Below are 20946 nucleotides of genomic sequence, written 5' to 3'. Positions count from 1 at the left end.
TATATATATATATATATATAAAACCTAAAAAAATTATTATTTTTTTCTTAAGAAACATTTGATAACTATCTGTACATTATAAAGATTTCGCGTGTGAAATTTAAAAATTTTCTGATACATAAAATTGATTTTAATTTTAAAATGAATATTACTTTGCATGATAGATAGCAACATGTAAAAAGAAAAAAAGATGTGAGAAAAACATTACTTTACAAATCTGAAGACTTAATAAAAAAAATTTATATTTTTCATATTAAAGCATTGTGATTTTTACTGATAATCTACAAAATGTCATTAACATTTGCTAACTAATTTAAAAGTTATAGCATGAAAACTATAACAAGCACAAAATGTTTACAAGGTCGGTCCCAGGGACTGAGCCCATGCTGAAAGAGTTAAACAAGTTATATGTACCAGGAAAGGGAGACAGCATAAAAAGTTGGGAATTACTATCCTATAAAGCTGTTGCTTTTTATTTTTTTGGTGTCATATAAATATATATATGTATATATGGAATAAGTTTAACTTATCATCAATGATCGCTAACATCATAGATTTTACTAATAAGTGTGCTGCATTTAACTACTGGCTCAACAGCATCACCTGAAGACAAAACTTGAAATGTGGAAATTACTTTTATCATAAATAAATTATTAGATGGGAGGGGTCTAAAATCCTTGAGACATTTAACATGGCCATTAATTCCAATACTTTGGACTTCTTAAAATTATCTGTCATAACTCACTGTAATAAATAATAACAAAAAAAACAAAAACTGATAATATTGTGATTGTTTAAACATGAGAAATAAAGAATATTTACTGTTACACCATACTCATTCTTGAAAACTTCAAACTGAAATAAAAAAATTGCATCAAATTGAACAAGAGGGAATCCTCAATGGCTATGGCACTTGCAATTCTTTTAGGCAGGATTAGAATAAATTAATCCATAAAACGTTTTTTTCCTTTTTATTAGCTAAATTTGTGTGTGCCAGCAATACCAAGTGTGGACCACATGTATACCCGATTCAATTTTATTACTCATCATGATCTCTACCAGCCTACCCTCAAATTCAAATTATTTTAGGCAGGATTAGAATAAATTAATCTATGAAACTTTGGATGTGGTTAATTACATCAATCTAAAGGGTTTGATCTCTCGAGTCCAAATGTGTAATTAAATCTCAAATCGGTCAATAGATGATGGAGCTATGAGCTAAAAGTCTGTACTTGAAGAGAAAAACTCAGAGCCATTCTATGAGCCACTATGCTGTGGCTAACAACACTGTCTGACATTTGCTTGAAGACAGAAAAGAACAAACACGAGATAATATACTGAAAGTCGGGTATCAGCAATCAAAGTTAACATTTTCCTAAATTTGAAATGTATTTCCAATAATACTTACCTCCACTGACACTGACAGCTGTTCCTCAACCTTTGGCTTTGCCCATCTAAGCATTGGTCTCGCTTGCTTCAGTCTTTTATAACCTACTTAAATGCCCTTGGTGATCATTGTCTTGTGATACTCTCCACCTACGTTTTGGTACTGCATATAAGCACCTCACTCAGAAAATGTAATCACTTTTTCGAGACTTACACCACCCCAGTCACTAACACTAGCTTTTAATGGGGAGGAAGGGAAGGAGAGTGTCGGTGTAGGTAAGTATTATTGGAAATACATTTTCAGATTAGGAAAATATTAACTTCCAAAACACACTTATCTCCGCTAACACTGACAGCTAGAATCCCACATTGATAAGGTGGAGAGGCCAGTGAGGGCATTATCCATACAGAAGACATCTACATAGATCATGGGTGTACCAAGATAAGATTGGTACCCGAGTGGGGGAACCGCACTACATTCAGAACAGGTATGCACTTCACCTGGAACTCAGTTCCTGTATCAAAGGTGGAATAGTACATGAGTGAACATCAGTATAGGACAGCCTCAACCAGATAGCTGAGGTTCCACTACTCCAGGTTGGAATTAAGGGGTCATGGTACCTAAATCCCACGTTGGTGGCTAGGGCAATTGGAACTCAACATTATATATATGTATGTATAGATACTTTTGACTGGATCCTAACCTGTAGCCATAGATTGATGTGTTCCATACTACCGGAATCACAACAAGATAGGAAGCAACACTGAAGCAGATAAACCTTGTCCTCCACCTGAAGAAGTCCGTAACGAAACACCCCAGCTCAGAATGATGAGATAATGTATGCCATACTCAACCTAAAGAACAGACCTCATCTGGTCTGGAATTATGAATATGCATCCTCACTCCTCAACCAAGTGGGCAAGGAGCATTCCACTTGCCTCCAGAATTATGGGGAGGACGTGGAACACTGTGTTCAACCAAGGACCAAGAATAAGACCACTTTGCATTTGGAATTACGAAGAGATAGTGGATCTCCTTCCATGAACAATATACTAAACTGATATTGATCAAAAAGAAGGGCCATGCATATCCAAACTGGATAACTTATCTGAACCAGTATTATCAGTAGTCTCCTGCAGAAGTTGGTGCCTCTTCTACCAACATCTGGGAAAAATATCCAGAGACCCGGGTAGGAGGGCCTCCAACTTCACCCTCTTCTCCAATAATGGAGAAATACACTCAAACATGACAGAGGAAAAGCCTCTGTCCACCACCCCAGTAACTGGAAACTGGGTGTGGTGAGGACTCCATAGCTCCGCTATTAGAATATGAGAGGTAATGCATGTTGGGGAGTCCTGAGGAATAGTGCAATAGGTTAACCAAGTTCTCTAAATTTTTCAAAGCAAACCAACCTTTATTTATTCAATCTGATGATTGGCAGGGACATGCAGGATCCGCTTTAGCTTTATTCATGATAGTTCAAAAATGGAGGTGGTTGATCCAAGATAGCTTCATGAAAATCTGACCCAGTAAAGAAAGGCACCAGATTATGTCTCGATCTCACAATGGATCAAATCACAGACAGCCTCAACTGAGAGTGACCCCCTCCACTCGCAATCAAGAATTTAATGATACACGGCACATCATCAGAGAAAACCATGAGCAAATGCTTTATCAAGAAAAAGTGATTACATTATCTGAGTGAGGTGCTTATATACACGTAGGTGGAGAATATCATGAGGCAAATGTCACCAAGGGCATTTAAGTGGGGTATAAAGGACTGGAGCAAGCAATTTCAATGTTTAGATGGACAAAGCTGAAGGTTAGGGAATAGCTGATAGTGTCAGTGGAGGTATGATTTGGAAGAAGCGGAGTCTCATACTTTTGAGTATAAATTAAGCTCAAAAGTATTTAAATTTGGACTGCTGAAAGTAAAATCCCCATTAATACGATCATCATCTAAACATCATACATTCTGAACAAGATATTAAGATCACATTCAAATTATATTTTAAGAAAATGCAAATGAAGTAAAAGTTATGGGTATTAACAAAAATGTTTTGTTGGAGCCATGCACCTGATGGTAGACCAACATATTTTTCATTTGAATTCAACTTTCACTCTATAGTAAAATTACCAATGGGGAGGAAGGGAGGGGTTCACAACCCTATCATATTTTTCAAAACTAGTCATGTACCACATTACTAGTGGGTCAAAGATTTTGTTGGCTATGAGATTTCTAATAACATGTGAATCACACAAAAAATGTAAACTAAAATACTAACAATACTGCTGTGAACCCTTTCTCAATGGGCTCAGTATAAAACACCAAGTCTGTAAACACATTTGTGCTCATTAAGTATTTATACTATAACTTTTAATACAGTAAGCGTATCTTCACAAAATTTGGCAGACTTTTGGGAACATTACAAGTTCTTATACACAAAAAATCAGATTTTTTTGGTGAAGCATTTTTACTAAAGATTTGTTTGTGAATATATCAAGTCTGTTTTGTTAGTAGTCCAATTGCAAAGTGATTTTCATGTCATGATTAAAAATACTATTCTTCATCCCAAAAATATCAAATTTCATTTGTGTAAATTCTAAAACCTCTTAAATACATTTCATACATTTGTTTTCAGTAAAACATTATATTTTATCTGATATTTTCTCTATCCTAACTCTATACGAGGTTGGTCAAATTGGTCAACCTTGCAACCACCACCCAAAAAAAAAATCTAAATTACTTTTTTTTTCTTTCTAGAACGACTGACTTTAAACTGTAGTTTGCAACTACATTTGTTTATCCTAAATGGCTTTAAACTCATAACAGCAGACATCTATTTATACTTAAATTTTATTGTTTTATTGCCCTTTGAACCATGTCTAACTACTATTAATTTCATTATAAGTTGTAAATCACTTGGGGAACATGGGGCTGACATTACACTATCAAATTACATTACTCATGAGCTACTCGGAGCTGCTAGTGTGTGCCTCCTGAAAATTACTTATTATATTATTATTATCTATTTTACCTAATCTAACCTAAAGAGGTTCCTATTTTTACACCTTAGTTACTTGTATAATAATAAGTAAAGAATACACATGAAAAACAAGAAACAAAGTACTTACCTGGATCTTTTTTCAGTTGACTGTCAATAACACTTAGCCCTCCCTTTTTTTTAATACTAATATAGTAATGAACTAAATAATTTTTATTTAATCAAATAATGCACCAAAGAACATAGAATAATAACATGTAAAGAGCAGACAATGTCCCATAACTATCAATTATCCTGACTTTCTAACTATGCAACAAGAGCTGCTACAAATTCATCCAAGCTATTCGATATGCTTCCCATGGGAACGAAGCTTGTACTAAAAGAGAAACTGATAGTTCTCTCTTCAGAATACAACATAATATAATACTTCATTCGATAGATGATTACCTTGGCTTTTTAGTGGTTACAAATAATATAATAAATATTATCACTTATGTATAGAATTATCCATCTATTTACACTAGAAAACTAATTCTCGTGTACAGAGTTTGGTTTGGTTTGTTATGAATTTTCCGCAAAGCTACACGAGGGCTATCTGCGCTAGCCATCCCTAATTTAGCAGTGTAAGACTAGAGGGAAGGCAGCTAGTCATCACCATCCACCGCCAACTCTTGAGCTACTCTTTTACAACGAATAGTGGGATTGACTGACACATTATAACACCCCACGACTGAAAGGGTGAGCATGTTTGGTGTGATGGGGATTCGAACCCACGACCCTCAAATTGCGAGTCGAGCACCCTAACCACCTGGCCATACCAGGCCAATTACAAAGAAAAACATAAAATCATGCAATAAGATTCAATATATAGACCCTGCTTATCAATTTTACACTAAAAATAACTGTAACTTCAAATGTTTAATTAAAAATATGATTTAATTTACCACTTCACTGTTTTTTAGAATTATAAAAAAGCAAGTTGTTTTCTTTTTGCTAATCAGGCCTGACAACACTTGAAGAAACTAAATGTCTATCATGTTAAATACACACATGTACAGTTTTTCAAGGAACCACCTAATGATTAAACAAATACTAGCATACCAAGATGAATACAGGCATTTCAGAGTATAAAGAACTAAAAATGCTATAAAACTGTGTGAATAAATTCTAAAGTGCTTTTATTTTGCAGAATATTTCAGATTACCCAACAAATAAATAGAAACTCCCATGTTGTAAAACAACTTAAGTTCTAGTAATTAACTGGAAAGTAATGCAGGTATAAAGTGAAATGTTCAGATTCATATCCAAGTTGAGCTTACCCAATTGAATGTTTCTGATCCAGAGGGATTGGGGCGTTTCTTTAACAAGTTTTTCAAAATAAACTCCACTAAAACCACTGGAAAGACATGCAGCTAAAACTGCCAAGAGTCCAATAAACTTGGATGTCATGTCATGATCTATACTTGTTGAACTACTGGTTTCTTCAGGCCACTAGACAAAATAGAGTAACTTCAAATATACTTTTAAAAAAATTGTATTCATAAAATAAGAGATTTAAACATAAATGTATACTTCATTCAACCAATAAAACATAAACATGGACAAGTATGTCTACAAGTTTAGATTAGATTATACTTTAGTTTGTTTGTTTGTTATAGATTTCGCGCAAAGCTACACGAGGGCTATCTGCGCTAGCCGTCCCTAATTTAGCAGTGTAAGACTAGAGAGAAGGCAGCTAGTCATCACCACCCACCACCAACTCTTGGGCTACTCTTTTACCAACAAATAGTGGGATTGACCATCACAGTAAGACAAGAGGGAAGGCAGCTAGTCATCACCACCCACCACCAACTCTTGGGCTACTCTTTTACCAACAAATAGTGGGATTGACCATTGCAGTATAACACCCCCACAGCTGAAAGGGCGAGCATGCTTGGTGTGACGGGAGAACCTGCCGGGCCATTATACTTTAGTCCAAAGTACACTGTTTAACCCTAATGGCAGAAGATTTTAAGATTAAATGCTATGTTCATTTTCTGTAAAAAAATAAATAATGAAAATATTTTCAACTAAAAAAAAAGGAATGCACATGTTCCTCCTTAATTGAAAGCATAAAAAAAATCATTTGGCTGTCCCTATAAAGATACATGGCATATAAGAGTCAGGTCACAAACAGGCGTAGAGAAAGAACATGTAACCTCAATCTACCTGGTAGGTAACTGGAATGGTCATTTGGGACCAGTTACCCAAAATAATTTAAGAAATCTGGAGAGTACTGAGGACTGAAAAAATATGTAGCCACGATAACTGAACAGTATTTGATAAAGCCACTGTAAACAATGGCGATTGTGGAAGATGCAAAACCTCTGTCAAAGAGTCAAGTCAAAAAACGAGTTATGGTTGACACCACAGATTGAAAGGGTTCAATCTTCTCTCAATACACATTGCTGATATGCAATGGTGTGTGCACAGTATAGTGAAATGAAGGGGACAAGAAAAAAAAAATCTTACGATTTGGCAGAATCCATATGAAGCCCATACAAGTCCGAAGGTAAAAATCCAGAACTGCACTACCTGATCCTTGTGTACCACAAACCCATAAAGCAAAGTGTAGATAGGAGCCAACTACAACCAAGTTGGACATCTACAATCCCAGTAAAAAATTCAACACAGATTGACAAATGAGTAGCTTGTGAACCTTGGAGAATCTAGGCATTGATATAGACAAGGAAGATTGATGACTGGACACCAATCTTCTGTCTGCATAGGCCCAAAAACTGACAGGGATAAAACTCCGAAGAAATACCCCCAGACCAACCAAACTCAGATAACCCTAGAACTAAGTTCCAAATCCCAATGAAGTGTGGGGGATGGAAACCCTACAGCTTGGTTGGATAAAAGTGGAGAAGATGTGAACTGAATGACCAATTGTGGCCCAAGGACCTGTATAGCTCCTGGACCCATGAATAAGATTACCACATATCCAGAAATTCTTGGAACCAAGCCCCCACATTCTCTGCAGTTATACAATAATCAACAACACTGCTGGTGATCTGACAAAGCAGTGGAAACCTTGGATATAGACAGAATCTATTCTGAGTACCAATGTACCAAAAGGCTGATGTTGGGGATCAGAAGTCATGAATAGAGGAAATATTATGAACCCCTATAGAAGTCGATGAAATTTGTGACTCCAACAACAATTGGGAGAAATGTAAAAGCTGAAAATTGAACCAATATGTATGCTAACAAGGGATCCAGCTATTAATCAAAGAAGCTGGTGATCCTGAGTGTGGCTGTGAGAAAGAACATTTAAATATATAAGGGGCCAATGTTATGTCAAAGCTGTAATTCTGATTGACAAAATGTAGTAAACATGTGGAGAACAGGTAATTTGGATGAGTAGGAAGGTGTAGGACATGTTGACCTTGGTCATCTGCAGACTGGGTAAAAAAAGACCACAGGAGAGAAAAGAAATTCTGCAACAGAAATGGTGGAACAACCAGAAATTGGTTGCAGGAGGACAAGTCGATTCCTGGATGCTAGTCCCCAGTCTTCGCGGGGACCACAAAGAGAAAAGAGGAAAAACTCTCAGAAGGGCATACACTCTCTCAAGGGCATGTTTAGCCATAAGAAACAGAAGAAGAGGAACATATGAAGGTGTCAAAGAGAAGGGAATGAACCTCTCCAGAAAATCCCACTAGAGCTCAATGAAGTGCCCCAGATAAAAGGTGGAGGGAAGAGAGGTAACATAAGAAGGTGGGGAGAAAAAAGACAAAAGTGCTAAAATAGAGAACTAGACAGTGAAATAGAAGGCAAAGGGTCTGCTCCCCAAGCAAGCAAAAGGGATTCCAAAAGACAGGGAATCCAAAAATTGTAAGTGAATACAAAAAAGTCATGAATACAAGGGGTACAAGGCAGGTGGATGCAAGTGTAGAGCTGTTTGAAAAAGGAAACAGTATAAATATCAAGAATTTGGTTCATGGAGTAAAGATTGGGATATATTAAAGGACATATGCGAGACATAATGAAAATAACATACCCGCAAAAGCATATCCAGGAAGCGTTTGGAAGACTGAGGACATTCTTAAAAATTTAAGGCTTTACCCAAAGCAAATCGGGTTACAATCATTGTCCAGCAACTAGCCACTCACAACTAAGGAGAAAGAACTAGCTGAAGAGATGGAAGGAGAAGGCTTAGTAAACATGAGATAATCCACAACATGTTGAACAAAGGCTGTAACGTTAATGAGTCTCCAGAAGCCATAGTAGAAATAGACCTTGTGTGTGTAACTTTGTCACTCACAGAGAACAAGTAGAAGTCACTGTCACTTAAGAATTCATGAAAAGAATTAAAGCTTTTGAAACAAAAGCCAAAGAAAAGAAAAACTGAAGTTTCACTGACAAAAGCAAATATCATCAAATTGAACTCAAATGACAAATTTGAACCCATCTGTTCAATGCCCAGGAAAAAGAATAAAGTTGTCATGAGTGCAAGTGCATAGAGGAAGTTACTGTACATGAAGGTTGTCACCCTCTTATTGGTGGAGGGCTATTGTCGCAATGAGATTAGAATAGAGTTAACTGCAATTAACATACTGTATATTTAATTGCAATCACAAACTTGCTTCTCAATTAAAAATAATAATTTTCACCCTTTTGTCAGTATTCAGCTGCCTTTCTTACAACTGTAGAGCAAACAGAATGGTAATTTATTCATTGAAATTACTTTCAAAAACTACATAATTACAAACAGAAAAAACAAAAGCGTACTTTGATTACCTATTTTTTATTTCACTTTATATACCTATGACTTTAAGGTTAAAATAAAAAAAATAAAGACTTATGAATCTTGACAAGACAAATTCAAGAGGTGGGATCAGATGATACTTATTTTGAATATGAACATCACACATGATTTAGGTTTTAATTTTTTAAGTCCTCATTTAACTTAATGAATCTTATGCTTGGTCAAGATACTGCCTTGATAATGTACCTTAAAAATATGTCACAAGAGAAAAAGTAAATATTATATTTAACAATAGATACACAACAGACATCAGATATGAAAAACTGAATGTAACACTAAACCTTACCTGAACAAGTGTTACTCCAACCATTAAAAGCACAAGAGAGAACCACTGTTGTACTTCTAAGTGTTTATGCAACATGGTTACAGAAAAAAGGGCAGTTGTCAAAATCTTCAACTGATATGTCACCTGTAATATGAATATAAATGAAAAAATGTCTTCATGTATTTGGATTATTATTACTTCTTGTTTGTTAGAAAAAAATGACTAAACTAAAAGGGTTTCTTTGTCAAAACGATGACGATGAGTTGTTCGAAGATTTGTAGAAAATTAGTTTACAAGCAACAGATTATGCTTTTAAATTTCATGTTAAAAAATACATATTTTATAAATAACACAGTTTACATGCTTTCTTCTATACACAAATCATTAGATAATGTCAAATTCAAACCTAAATCACTGATATGAAATACTGTTTCAATTTTTTTAACCAAATTCTAAACACCAAACAGAGGAACTATTTGGTACTTCAGAATAATGCCATTACTTCTTTAAAAGAAAGGAGAACAATGTACATGATTCATAAGAACAGAACCTTTATTTGGTGGCAGGAAGGCAGTACTTTTCTGTATGGAATGTAATTAGAAACAAAAACTTTTTTCCCACTTTGTTTTTAGATGAAAAATAGTATACTTTGGAAGCATGTATTCATTGCAGAATACATATGCATATGTATGTACCACTGAATGCCAGTAGTTGATGTGTGTTGTGTGACAACACAACTGGAACAAAAAAGCAAATAATTAAAAACATATCCACGTAACATACTACTCAAAACTCTTTTATCATGCTCTATAAATATCGAACCTCATAATGTGTAAAAAAAAACATGATAAAAATGTCTGACATGATGTTTCTCAGCACACAATGACCTAAAATCCTTTCTCATATTACCAAGTTTCACACTTAAATACTGTATTGTGAATTGCTGATAAAAAAAAAATACTTACACAGATGCAATTTTGTGTAGTGGCCTAAGGCAAATTGGAAATATTATTTTTATAAGCCTGTAGTTTGAAATCCATGATGGACTGACAAAGAAATAAAAATAACTGTATTAAACATGCTGTTACATCATGCACAATGGCTTAAAATATATTTTAAGCTTCTCCAGCTTAGCAGTGGTTCACATCTTGATGTATTATATATTTTTATAGAAATTATTTGAGCAAATATTTTCTGAAGTATCTTTCAAATCTAGAATTACATACAACTGGTTCAACTTAATTAATGAGGATACATGATAATTCACTTGAGTATAAATACTGTAGTATTTCTTGTAAGAAATGAACTGCTTCAAATGGCCCTACAAAATCTACTTTTTAAAGGTTCCAGAAACCTCTAATGTTTTGTCTGTCTCATCGTTTGTGTGTGTCTGGCCAAGGCATTCACTGAAGTGCTTTACTTGGCTTTTATTACCTAACAAGCTGAGGTACCCATCCTTTCTCCGAGTTATGAACGTAAAAAAATTTGGGGTGTATGCTATGATAAATAACACAAAAACCCTAACTTTCACACAATCTTTTGTAGTATAACATGTTATTACAGTATTCATTATTACTCCCTAAAAGTTTTGTAGAAGCTTGAAGAACTCAATATGTATATGCTTAAAACATGGTATAAGCTGTATGATGGTCAGGGTGACTTTGTAGAAAGATTTAGTGGCCAAAGTAGTGGCAGCAAGTGTGGTTTCTGTTACCCGCTTTCATCAACCACCTCTTAATGTCCTTCCACTCTATTTCACATTATTAATTAATTGATGGTCATTGGCTGCAGAAGGGTCTTACAGGCCAAAGTTGAAAGGTCACATATCAAAGTAGGAAGTGGGTACAACTCAAGCAATGGCTCTTTATAGCAGTGTTATGGTTGCTGTTGTAGTATCAACTTCGTCTGAGCTTATGTAGTATTGTAACACTGGTGGCCATTTCTTTCATTACATTCCTCCATAGAGAGTGCTTGTGCACTATCTGAGATATATAAAAACAGTGTTTGTGTTATGTTGTTTTATAGAAAATGTTTTTTTTGTTTTTGGCATAAGGACGTGGCACCATCTATGAATGTAGTTAACTTATTTCAAGGATAAAAAATACTCAATAATGGGAGGTGGAGGGGGTTGTGAACCCTCATTAACATGTCCCTTTTTCAAAACTATCATCCCACAAAGTTTGGTTGAGATTGGCCCAGTGACCAAGTAGTAGTTAGATAATGGACACACAGATACATACACACACAGGTTTTTGTGCTTTAAATATATATATATATATATATATTTATATTTCATGTAACTCTACATCACTCAAATTATCATTCAATGTATTTCAAAACAGATATTATGCTTGTTTCCAATTTTTTAATTAAAAACTCCAAGTAGCAAATGTTAGAAAACCTTGGTATAAAAGAAAATATAGTTATTTTACTTTAAATTATTTATCTTTCAAATTATTCATGTACAATTAATAACATCACTCCTATTGTTGAGAAATTGATCATATTTATTCGTTGCAATCATGGTGGCATAAAATTCATAATAAAATACAAGATTGATATAACTTTTAATTATAGTTAAAAGGATGAAAGACATTATAAATATACACATAAATCATTTATTAAAAAAATGTTTACTGATAATTAAGAGAAGGATATATAATATAATCACCTACTTGCAGAATTTCCAAATATCATTTTCATTGTTGTTGTTGTTATATTTTTAGTGCAAAACTACACAATAGGCTATCTACTTTCTTTCCACTGCAGAGGAATCAAACCCCGAATTTTAATATTGTAAATCCGAAAACTTATTTCTGACTCACTAGAGGGCATATATTTACCAAAACCACAAAGATAAAGCGGCACAAAATTTAACTCAATTTCCAATGTGTTACAGTTACCAGGTATAATAATCATCACTACAACAGGGACTGTAAGAAATGTCAAAATTCACGGTACACTTCTGCTCTTCTTGAAATGATACAAAATAATTCAAATGATTTCTGAGCAATTTATTTTAGCTTAAGTTTATATACGATCACTTTATTCCCAGCAAGCACTGACATTTTTGATCCACAAATATACCACAGAGTTCAAGGACGTCTGAGGGTGACTTTACTGACAGACTAGATGAATGATGCAAAATGGCCAACTATCTTCCGTTTTTAGCCAATCAGCTAAAGATTTTGAAAAGATTCTCTAAAGATTGTTTAAGAAACTTAGTTCAAACAGAAGAAAAATTTATAAATTAACCTAACACAGATCCCTGCAGTGACTTGCAATAAAGAACAATTTTGTTTAAGATTGAAAAAACACAAATTAAGTATAAGTTTTATATTGATAATGTTCTCCTGAAATTTTCTAAAACAAATTAGTATTTGGTTTAAACTAGGCCAAATAAAGAAATCCAATACATGTATCTTATTAATTGTCAAAGCATTTAGGGCTAAATTGAATCCACAGAAACTTTCCAAAATAAACTATTTGACCAGGTTAACAGAAATGTAGGCTTGGCACTAGGAGGTTAACAGTCACTGTACTAATAGAATTTTTACTTAAATGAAAAAATAACAATCAAAGAGAGCAGTTGATCAAATTCTAACCTCTTATATGGGTTGTAACCATCAGTATAGGTGTCTGAATATATCTTAAAAAATCCATCTTATACCAAAGATAACTTGTATAATAAAATTTACCACTGGCTAACTGGTTTTGAACCAATATATATATATATATATATAGTGTAGTTGTTACAAACCTGGTAAGTAGCAGCATCCAGTTTGGATAAAGCAAGAAACAACAGATTATTTTGGACTGTGTACAATGCAGCTGGCACAAGAACTTTACAGGTGTCAGACGGCTTACTCCACACTTCCGAGTAAAGCAGCTTTATTAACTGATTTCCTGACCAGCCTAATTAGATTAAAATAAACAAACGCATTCAGTATATTAACACAAAAGCTGCACTTATGGAAATATAACATTCAAAAATAACAACAAAAATTCAATTTATGACATCCATAAAACATGTTTACTTTAATTTTTACAAATCTCATTTTTTGGACAAACATGGAAGTCCTTTTAAATTTCGTTGAACAATTTGCATCAAAGATATAAATTTTGTTTGTTTGTGTTTTAGTGCAAAGCTACACAATGGGCTATCTGTGTTATGTCCACCACAAAGAATTGAACCCAGATTCTACCATTGCAAGATAAACTGAACCATTGAGAGCAACTAATTTTGTTAAATATATATGATATACAATGTATGTAAGAAAGTATAATAAACTGTGACATTATATTAATTGAAACAAATATTTCAAATTAATAGTTATATTATTGGGGTTTTCAAATATGTAACAGCAAACTTTGATGTACATATATGTAAATTATAGTTTATTTATATAAATCCCTGTTGCGTGAAGTAATATATATATACTAGTTTTTCTTACTTTTATATTGTCTCTTTACAATGTTATTAAATGATACTAAGATAATGCCATTTGTATACACATATTCCCAATAATACATCAAAACAGAAAGAATGTTTGACAATCCTCATCATAATCACTTTTGAAAAATTTATTAAATTTGAAATATTTTGATAAAAACCTACTAGTTTCTTTTCAAACTTAAAACAAGTAAACAGAAAACTTAAAACTGGAAATTTATTTGATAAATATAACTAGTTTTCTAATGAAAATGTTAGATATTGTTATGAAAATCATTATATTAGACATGTAAAAGACCATCTAATAAAATTCACAATGTAAAGTTTGAGATAATTGACAATAATAATATCACACTTTATATAGTGTATCTAGAATTTATATTAACAAAATTATTTGTGTTAATAAACTTCTTTGTGTATATTAAGCAGAAAGCTACACAATGGGCTATATTTGCTGTGCCCACAACAGGTAGTGAAACCTGACTTTTACCACTAATAGCTTATAGACTTACCATTGAGCCACTAGGGGCAATATATTTGTTAAAATGTTACTCAAATAATGATGACATTAAACAAATATCTATAATCTTTTAAAGATATGGTGTCATTAATTTTATAAGCACAAAACCAGCTACTGGCAAAAGAAACATTTTTTAATAGACTATTAGTTTGAAAATAGACATATTATGTTAAAACTTGTTTATGGCTAGATATAAAGTTCCTAGAGAATATACTGAATCAAATTTTCTATCATCAAGATTTAGGCTACAACTTTCTGCTGAGTAGAAGGTAAAAATAATCATGATAAGCATTTTTATAGTTTTTAATTATACATGTACTGGAAACTGAAAAGCAATATAAAAACATTATTTATTGCACCTTATGTTTACTGTGAATCATTAAAAAAGCAAGTAATCACATAAATAGATATGAAATACTGGTTAACAGCAAAAATATTATTATAGCATTCTTATTTATATATTTTTACTTGAACTCAACCTTGGATAAAGGTATGTTGTATAATTCCATTACAACACCATATGATAAAATTCTCAACAAAAATAAATTGATATATTTTCTTATATTTATATCAAAGCTGAATCATGAAAAAAAATCTTTTATGTGAAAAATTAAACATGAATTCACAGTATCAAGACTAATAAAATAATAAGTGATAAAACTCTTTGAACAACTTTTAATCAATTTAAGTTTAAAAAAATATTACCACTCTGAAAAAAAAGAACAGTCAAACAAGTAAGCATCTTGAAAACTTCAGAAAGAACAACAGCAGTAGAACTTATGTACCGCTGACCAGTTGAAGGTGCAGTTCTGGAGTAGCGGAGCAATAAAACTAGACTAGTAGTTTGAAGCACAAGAGCTGCAAGGGACACGTATTTTATCACAGAAGTCATCTGAAATGTAATTAAAAAACAGAAATACCATAAACAACTTAACCTTAGAATTACCTGTGACTTTGAAGAGAACTTCCTAAACAATGCTTATGGGTTCATGACTTTATTGGCTACAGTTTCCCTAACATCATACAATGCTCTGCAAAATAAAGAAAAGTACTATCGATAGTTCAATTAATTTCATTACCTACTGCTGGGAATTTCTGTGTATTTGACATAAAAAATGATTGAATTCATCAAACCTTTTTTTTTCTCAGTTCTTTATATTGAGTATTGTGCCAGACAAAAATATAAAATTACTCAATATAATGACCCTGCTTAAACTGAATGGCACCCAAAGTCAGTAATATGAGGGTTAATATGCTCACATAAACTATAATTACAAATACCTAGACAAAAGAAAACTAAAGAACTCTAAAATTTTACTGCTTCCAAGGTATATTTCTATACAGAGATAAACATAATATTATAAATGTTATTGTACAGGTACGTCGATCAATGTGCTCCAAGAAACATGCTAAATGCTATGAGGGTGCCATTCATACAATTAGCTAAGAAAATCATATTGATAAGGATTGAGAAAAGACTGAAGGATAGCTGAATGAGGGAAAACAAAATGTTATTAAGAGAGTCCAGTCAAACTGGACCATTGTTAATAGTGGTATACCTCCTGTGTTATTGCTTTTCCTTATTCACATTAATAACATTCATAAGGGTATAATTAGTAAAGTTTGTTGATGACATTAAACTCTAGGGTGTTTCTAGTTGTGTAGAGATATTAAAGATGAGCTCTGATCAGAAGATGAATTGGAGTCAGAGGAGGACTACTACAATGATTGTATGGATAATCTCATGAGGACAGAAGATCTCTTAACACATTTTCTCTTGAAAAAAGATGAGTAAGAGGTGATGATAATTGGAGCTTAGAAGATTATCCAGGGAATAAATAGAATAAAGGTCTCCAATTTCTTTTTAATGAGGAAACAAGTTTTAAGTTTTGAAAAAGACAGAAGGGGCTTTATTTAAGACTGCTTTATATTTCCATTATGATGAATAGCTTATGGAACGAGTTGTAATCAGCAATAGTGAAGAATAGCACCTTACAAGAGTTATGAATCAATTTCCAAGAGCTTCCTGACTAGGTAAGTTTGTGTTCTTTGTGAGACTGAAGTTTCTTTGGATTGAAGGAGTTTGTTTTCTCACCCACCATGTCAACAAATTACTGGAGAAGTTGAAGCTTTAAAACTTGATTTTAAAAATTGAAAAACGAAACAAGGCTAGAAATATGGTTCAAGAGCAATTAGGACTAGCATTCATAAAATTATCATCTCTGATGTTTCTTTAAAGTCCAATTGTAGAGATACACATAATAAGGCTTGTTTGCCTCAATTTCAGGAAAGTTGACTTTCAGAGATAAGATACCATATGAACAAAAGAGACAAATTGGTCCTTCAAGGGTGTCCCTTGAGAAAAGTAAAAATTTAAACCCACCCTTTATTTTTCAGGAAATTATCAATTTTCATTTAAACTCTTCTAAAGTACCAGAACCCCATTAATGCTAATGACAACACATTCAATAAGTCAGTCAACCTGTCAGAAAAATAAAACTGTATCAACTGGAGTCCAGCCTATCTTTCTCAAATCTGTGTCCTATTGTCTTTGGAACATAGCAAAAGAAACTAGAGGGCACTCAGTAGAGCACATACCTCCGCCACAAAGCTTTGATCTTATTCGGCTCTCAAAAAATATGAAAATGTGTTCATATATCCATTGTTATGAACAGACACAAACTATTTTTGGCAGGACAATGTGGAATAACATTCTACATATGTTTGCCAAGTTCCATCAAAATCTGATCATTTTTGACTGAGTTGTAGAGCAAAAATAGAGAGAAAAATCAGTTCCCATGATAACAGTTAGGGATTTTTTTTATATTTGGGAGTTGCTATGACCTTGATCTTCTTAAAACTAATACTTCTAAGTTGGGTCATGGTCCAAATGTATACCAATTTTTGTCCAAATCCATTCAGCCATTTTCGAGAAATCTTGCTGACAAACACATACAGGGGTGAAAACATAACCTCCGTCAATCTTCAGTGGCTGAGGTAATTAGAGGCCTTTATCCTAACGATCCCCTGGATAATCTTGTAAGTTTCAATATCGTCACCTCTGGTCTCACAAACCAACAATGATGCGATTTTCTTAGGTTTTCAAAAAAATGTTTGATAAGGTGCCGCAAAACAAAATAACTAAGTACCCCACATCCACACCATTTCCTCAAACAGATAACATGTAATATCTATTAAGAAAGTTACAAGGGAAGATTTCCCTTTACTGAATTCATGTTTTCTTTTATCAAATTCTCCAGAGTTTTTTCCACTACAGAATTAAAACAAAATGGTTTATATTTTCCAGGGCAACTCCTATCATCCCCCTTTAAAAATATAAATAGCAAAAGCAATCTCTATTGACTTTACAAAAAATGAAAGAGAAAAGCTCACATATCTGATCTGTGACCTTCTTTAAAACTCTGCGGAAAAAAACTTATCTCGTCCTGGTGCATTATTCCCAGTCTTTCTTTTACCACCAAGTAATCAATACCTATGTTATTCAGGTCAATCCCAATATTTTCAATAAAATGCTCAAGGTAAGGAGTGTTGCTAACATTCTTTCTTCTAATAACAGAATACTTGTAAAAACTCAGTCATCCCATAGTCTACAACAACATGAAACAATATGAATAAAAGTTTTGCACTGGAAAAATGTATAATGATCATCATTCTTGTTTATTGTCAATAGGTGTGCGTGCTACAAGCTGCCGGGAATGATCCTCGAAATACTAGATACCCAGCAGTCTGCATGATCATGAATACTGAGAAGCTTTCAATATGATACCTTATATAGATCTATAATTTGTGATAATCCAATTTTTGGACATTATCATTTATTGTATTATTATTATTATTATTGTCATTATCATTATTATTCCTATTATTACTATTGTTGTAGCTCATCAATATTCAATATTAGTCTCAAAAATTGAGTAACTATAGTTATGGAGTTGGTATCTTAATATTTTTATCTTTCTTTTTTACAAGATAGGCTAAGAAAAGCAACTACAAGCACATAGTAGTATTATTGTGGTAATTTCCTCAGCTAGGTAGCAAACTTCTCACAGACCTGACAAGTGCTCTACCAACTGGGCTAAAGGGTTAACCCACTAGCATTTATTAGTAAGGCACTTTTTTTAACAACTATACTAATAATAACAATGTTGCTTTTGTAACATATGGACAACAAGGGCATTAAAAGTCCTTCAAGAATGCCCTTACACACCTTTTAACTATTTTCATGTTACAAAAATTAAAGTTTTAATTGGAATCTGTCCTCTTATGTTTTCAGGATATAGCACAAAGAAATCATAGGCCTTTATCCTATTGATCCCCCAAGTTATCTTTGAAAATTCGGTAAGATACATCTTACATTTCTTTTCTTATGAGAAAACAGTTTAAGAGATCTTAAAGTTAAACTATCCCATAAGTCGACTCCAAATAACCTTCCATCCCAGGAATCATCCTAGTAGCCCTACTCTGAACCCTTTCCAGTATGTATATATCCTTTCTTAGGGATGAAAGCCAAAGCTCTACAAAATGTTACAAGTACAGCCCATCTAGTGATTTGAACAGATATAATATCTTGTTTTGACTAGTAATGAATCAATGCCTATACATAACTCTAAAAGTAAAATTCAATTAACCTTACTACTAGCAACAAAACAGTGTTTTCATGACTTATCCACTACTATATCAAGGAAGAACAAAGAGTTTAACATATCTAATTAATAAGTTTTATTATTTTAGTATTTATGCTTTATTGATTCCCGTATAATGTAATTATGAAAACGCAAAGGCCATATCATTGACCACTGAGGCACTATACTAGTAACAAGGGTTCAATTTGAATGGACTCCATCAATAAAATAACCTTATGCTTTTTCCCTTCCAAAAACACTACAATCCAATTAATTAATTTGTTTTTTTATTAACTCCTACCAATGTGATTTGATTAGCTTATATTTTGTGTGGCACTTTATCAAAAGCTTTTGGAAAATCTAACGTGCATCAAGTCCACATCTTTGGCCTTTCCTTCATCGAAATAACAACTTCAAGGTTCGAAAAATAACAACGACTAAATATATATTTATATATAACACTAACAGTTTTCTAAGGCAAGATCTCCTTCATAATTAACCAATACTAGGTTTCACATTTATCATACTCCACTAAATGATTCTGTTAAACTTATTTTTCATACTGCCTAGAACTTAGAAGTAGATTTCTTCCGCTACATATTACTATTAGATCAGTGGCCTAATAAGGTACAGTTTGTTAAGCAACTCTACCACTAGTTCCTTCGAAAATAGAAGTAACGTAACCAACCCTCCAATTAAATTTTTAAGGCACTTGCTTACCGCCTGTTGACGTAACAAGAATGCAAGGTAATGACTCACATATTCAATTTACGACCTTTTTTAAAAGTCTGGGGAAAATCTTGTTTGGCTCTGGTGCTTTATCTATCAAACTTTCTACTTACCACGAATTGAATAATATTGTTTTAACTTTAAGCTATATTTTAAATGTTGTAGTTTAGACGATGGCTAGAGGGCGCATCACGTTAATCCTACAATATTCAGGGGTTTATCAAAATACTTAGAACAATGATTAAATTATAAATTCAGGTGAGCCATTTCGTTGGTAGTAAGCTAGCAGTGAAACAGTAAGATCCGGCATCGTGAATCAATCAATACTGTTACGTCTCTGTTCGTTAGTTAATTTTCCGTATAATTGCTTTCCGAAAAAACTTTAGCGATACAAGTCCTTTCTTAAATTAAACTGGTTTATTTTCTCTAAATACAACTTTGCAATACACTTAATTTCCACAGTCACGCTATAACAAACGCTATAATTCACAACGAACGACTTATGTGCTCGACTCAATCGTCAATCTCTGTCTGCATTTCAATTACATTGTTGCAGTCAGTTCTTACTGGTCTAATATATACAAGAATACCATATATCTAGTAACCTCCAGAGACTTCAGGAAGGGACAGGATCCTTCCAGAAGTTCATGACGTGTTACTAGGGTCACGTGACTTCCGCTGTCGTAACAGTATGTTCACGTTTTTAGACCTGTGTTAGTTACCGTACATATTGAGCTACTAAGTTGATTTTTACATTATTTTACAGGTAGCTTGTCTGTAAACATAGGCCACAACAAGTTACAAAATGCACAAGTCTGTAAAGGAAAAATAACACTAATTTTGTAATTGTTATGTGGATTGGACGTTCAATTATTTTCACCACATAATTCAAAAGAACCAGCAAACAAAGGAACATCTTATAGAACACTGATGTCAGAAGTGGTGCTATTTTGATGAAAATGAATTAGAACTTTGACAGATCTTCAGCTGTTGAAAATGACCACCACAGAGTCAAAGACTGAAAACAAAGTGTTACGTCTCCGTTTGTTAATTGATTTTCCGTAACTTCGTTCCGACGAGACTTTAGCGACACAAGTCCTTATTTAATAAAACTGGTTTATTCTTTCCGAATAT

At 33.2% G+C, this 20946-nt stretch overlaps 1 protein-coding gene across 6 annotated transcripts in view; it reads right to left on the bottom strand.

The window, feature by feature from the left end:
* The window catches only part of LOC106466601 (UDP-N-acetylglucosamine transporter-like), a 26624-nt gene extending 6525 nt beyond the window's left edge, over positions 1–20099 (bottom strand). The window contains exons 1-5 of one of the 6 annotated variants that reach the window (XM_022394631.1): positions 19843–20099; positions 15146–15332; positions 13228–13382; positions 9489–9611; positions 5712–5883 (exon numbers count right to left, since the gene is read on the bottom strand). In XM_022394631.1, the coding sequence (XP_022250339.1) occupies positions 5712–5883; positions 9489–9611; positions 13228–13382; positions 15146–15332 (637 nt within the window). In that variant the 5' untranslated portion in view covers positions 19843–20099. Of the gene's footprint in view, positions 1–5711; positions 5884–9488; positions 9612–13227; positions 13383–15145; positions 15333–19384; positions 19589–19646; positions 19734–19803 lie in introns of those variants that run through there. The other 5 variants (XM_013926895.2, XM_022394634.1, XM_022394633.1 and 2 more) reach the window with 5 other exon arrangements.
* Between the last annotated feature and the right edge of the window lie 847 nt (positions 20100–20946).

The sequence above is a fragment of the Limulus polyphemus genome, unplaced genomic scaffold, assembly GCF_000517525.1.
Source record: "Limulus polyphemus unplaced genomic scaffold, Limulus_polyphemus-2.1.2 Scaffold2316, whole genome shotgun sequence".
Taxonomy (NCBI): domain Eukaryota; kingdom Metazoa; phylum Arthropoda; class Merostomata; order Xiphosura; family Limulidae; genus Limulus; species Limulus polyphemus.
The sequence above is the reverse complement of the archived record's forward strand: the minus strand, read 5'-3'. Positions and strand labels throughout refer to the sequence as shown.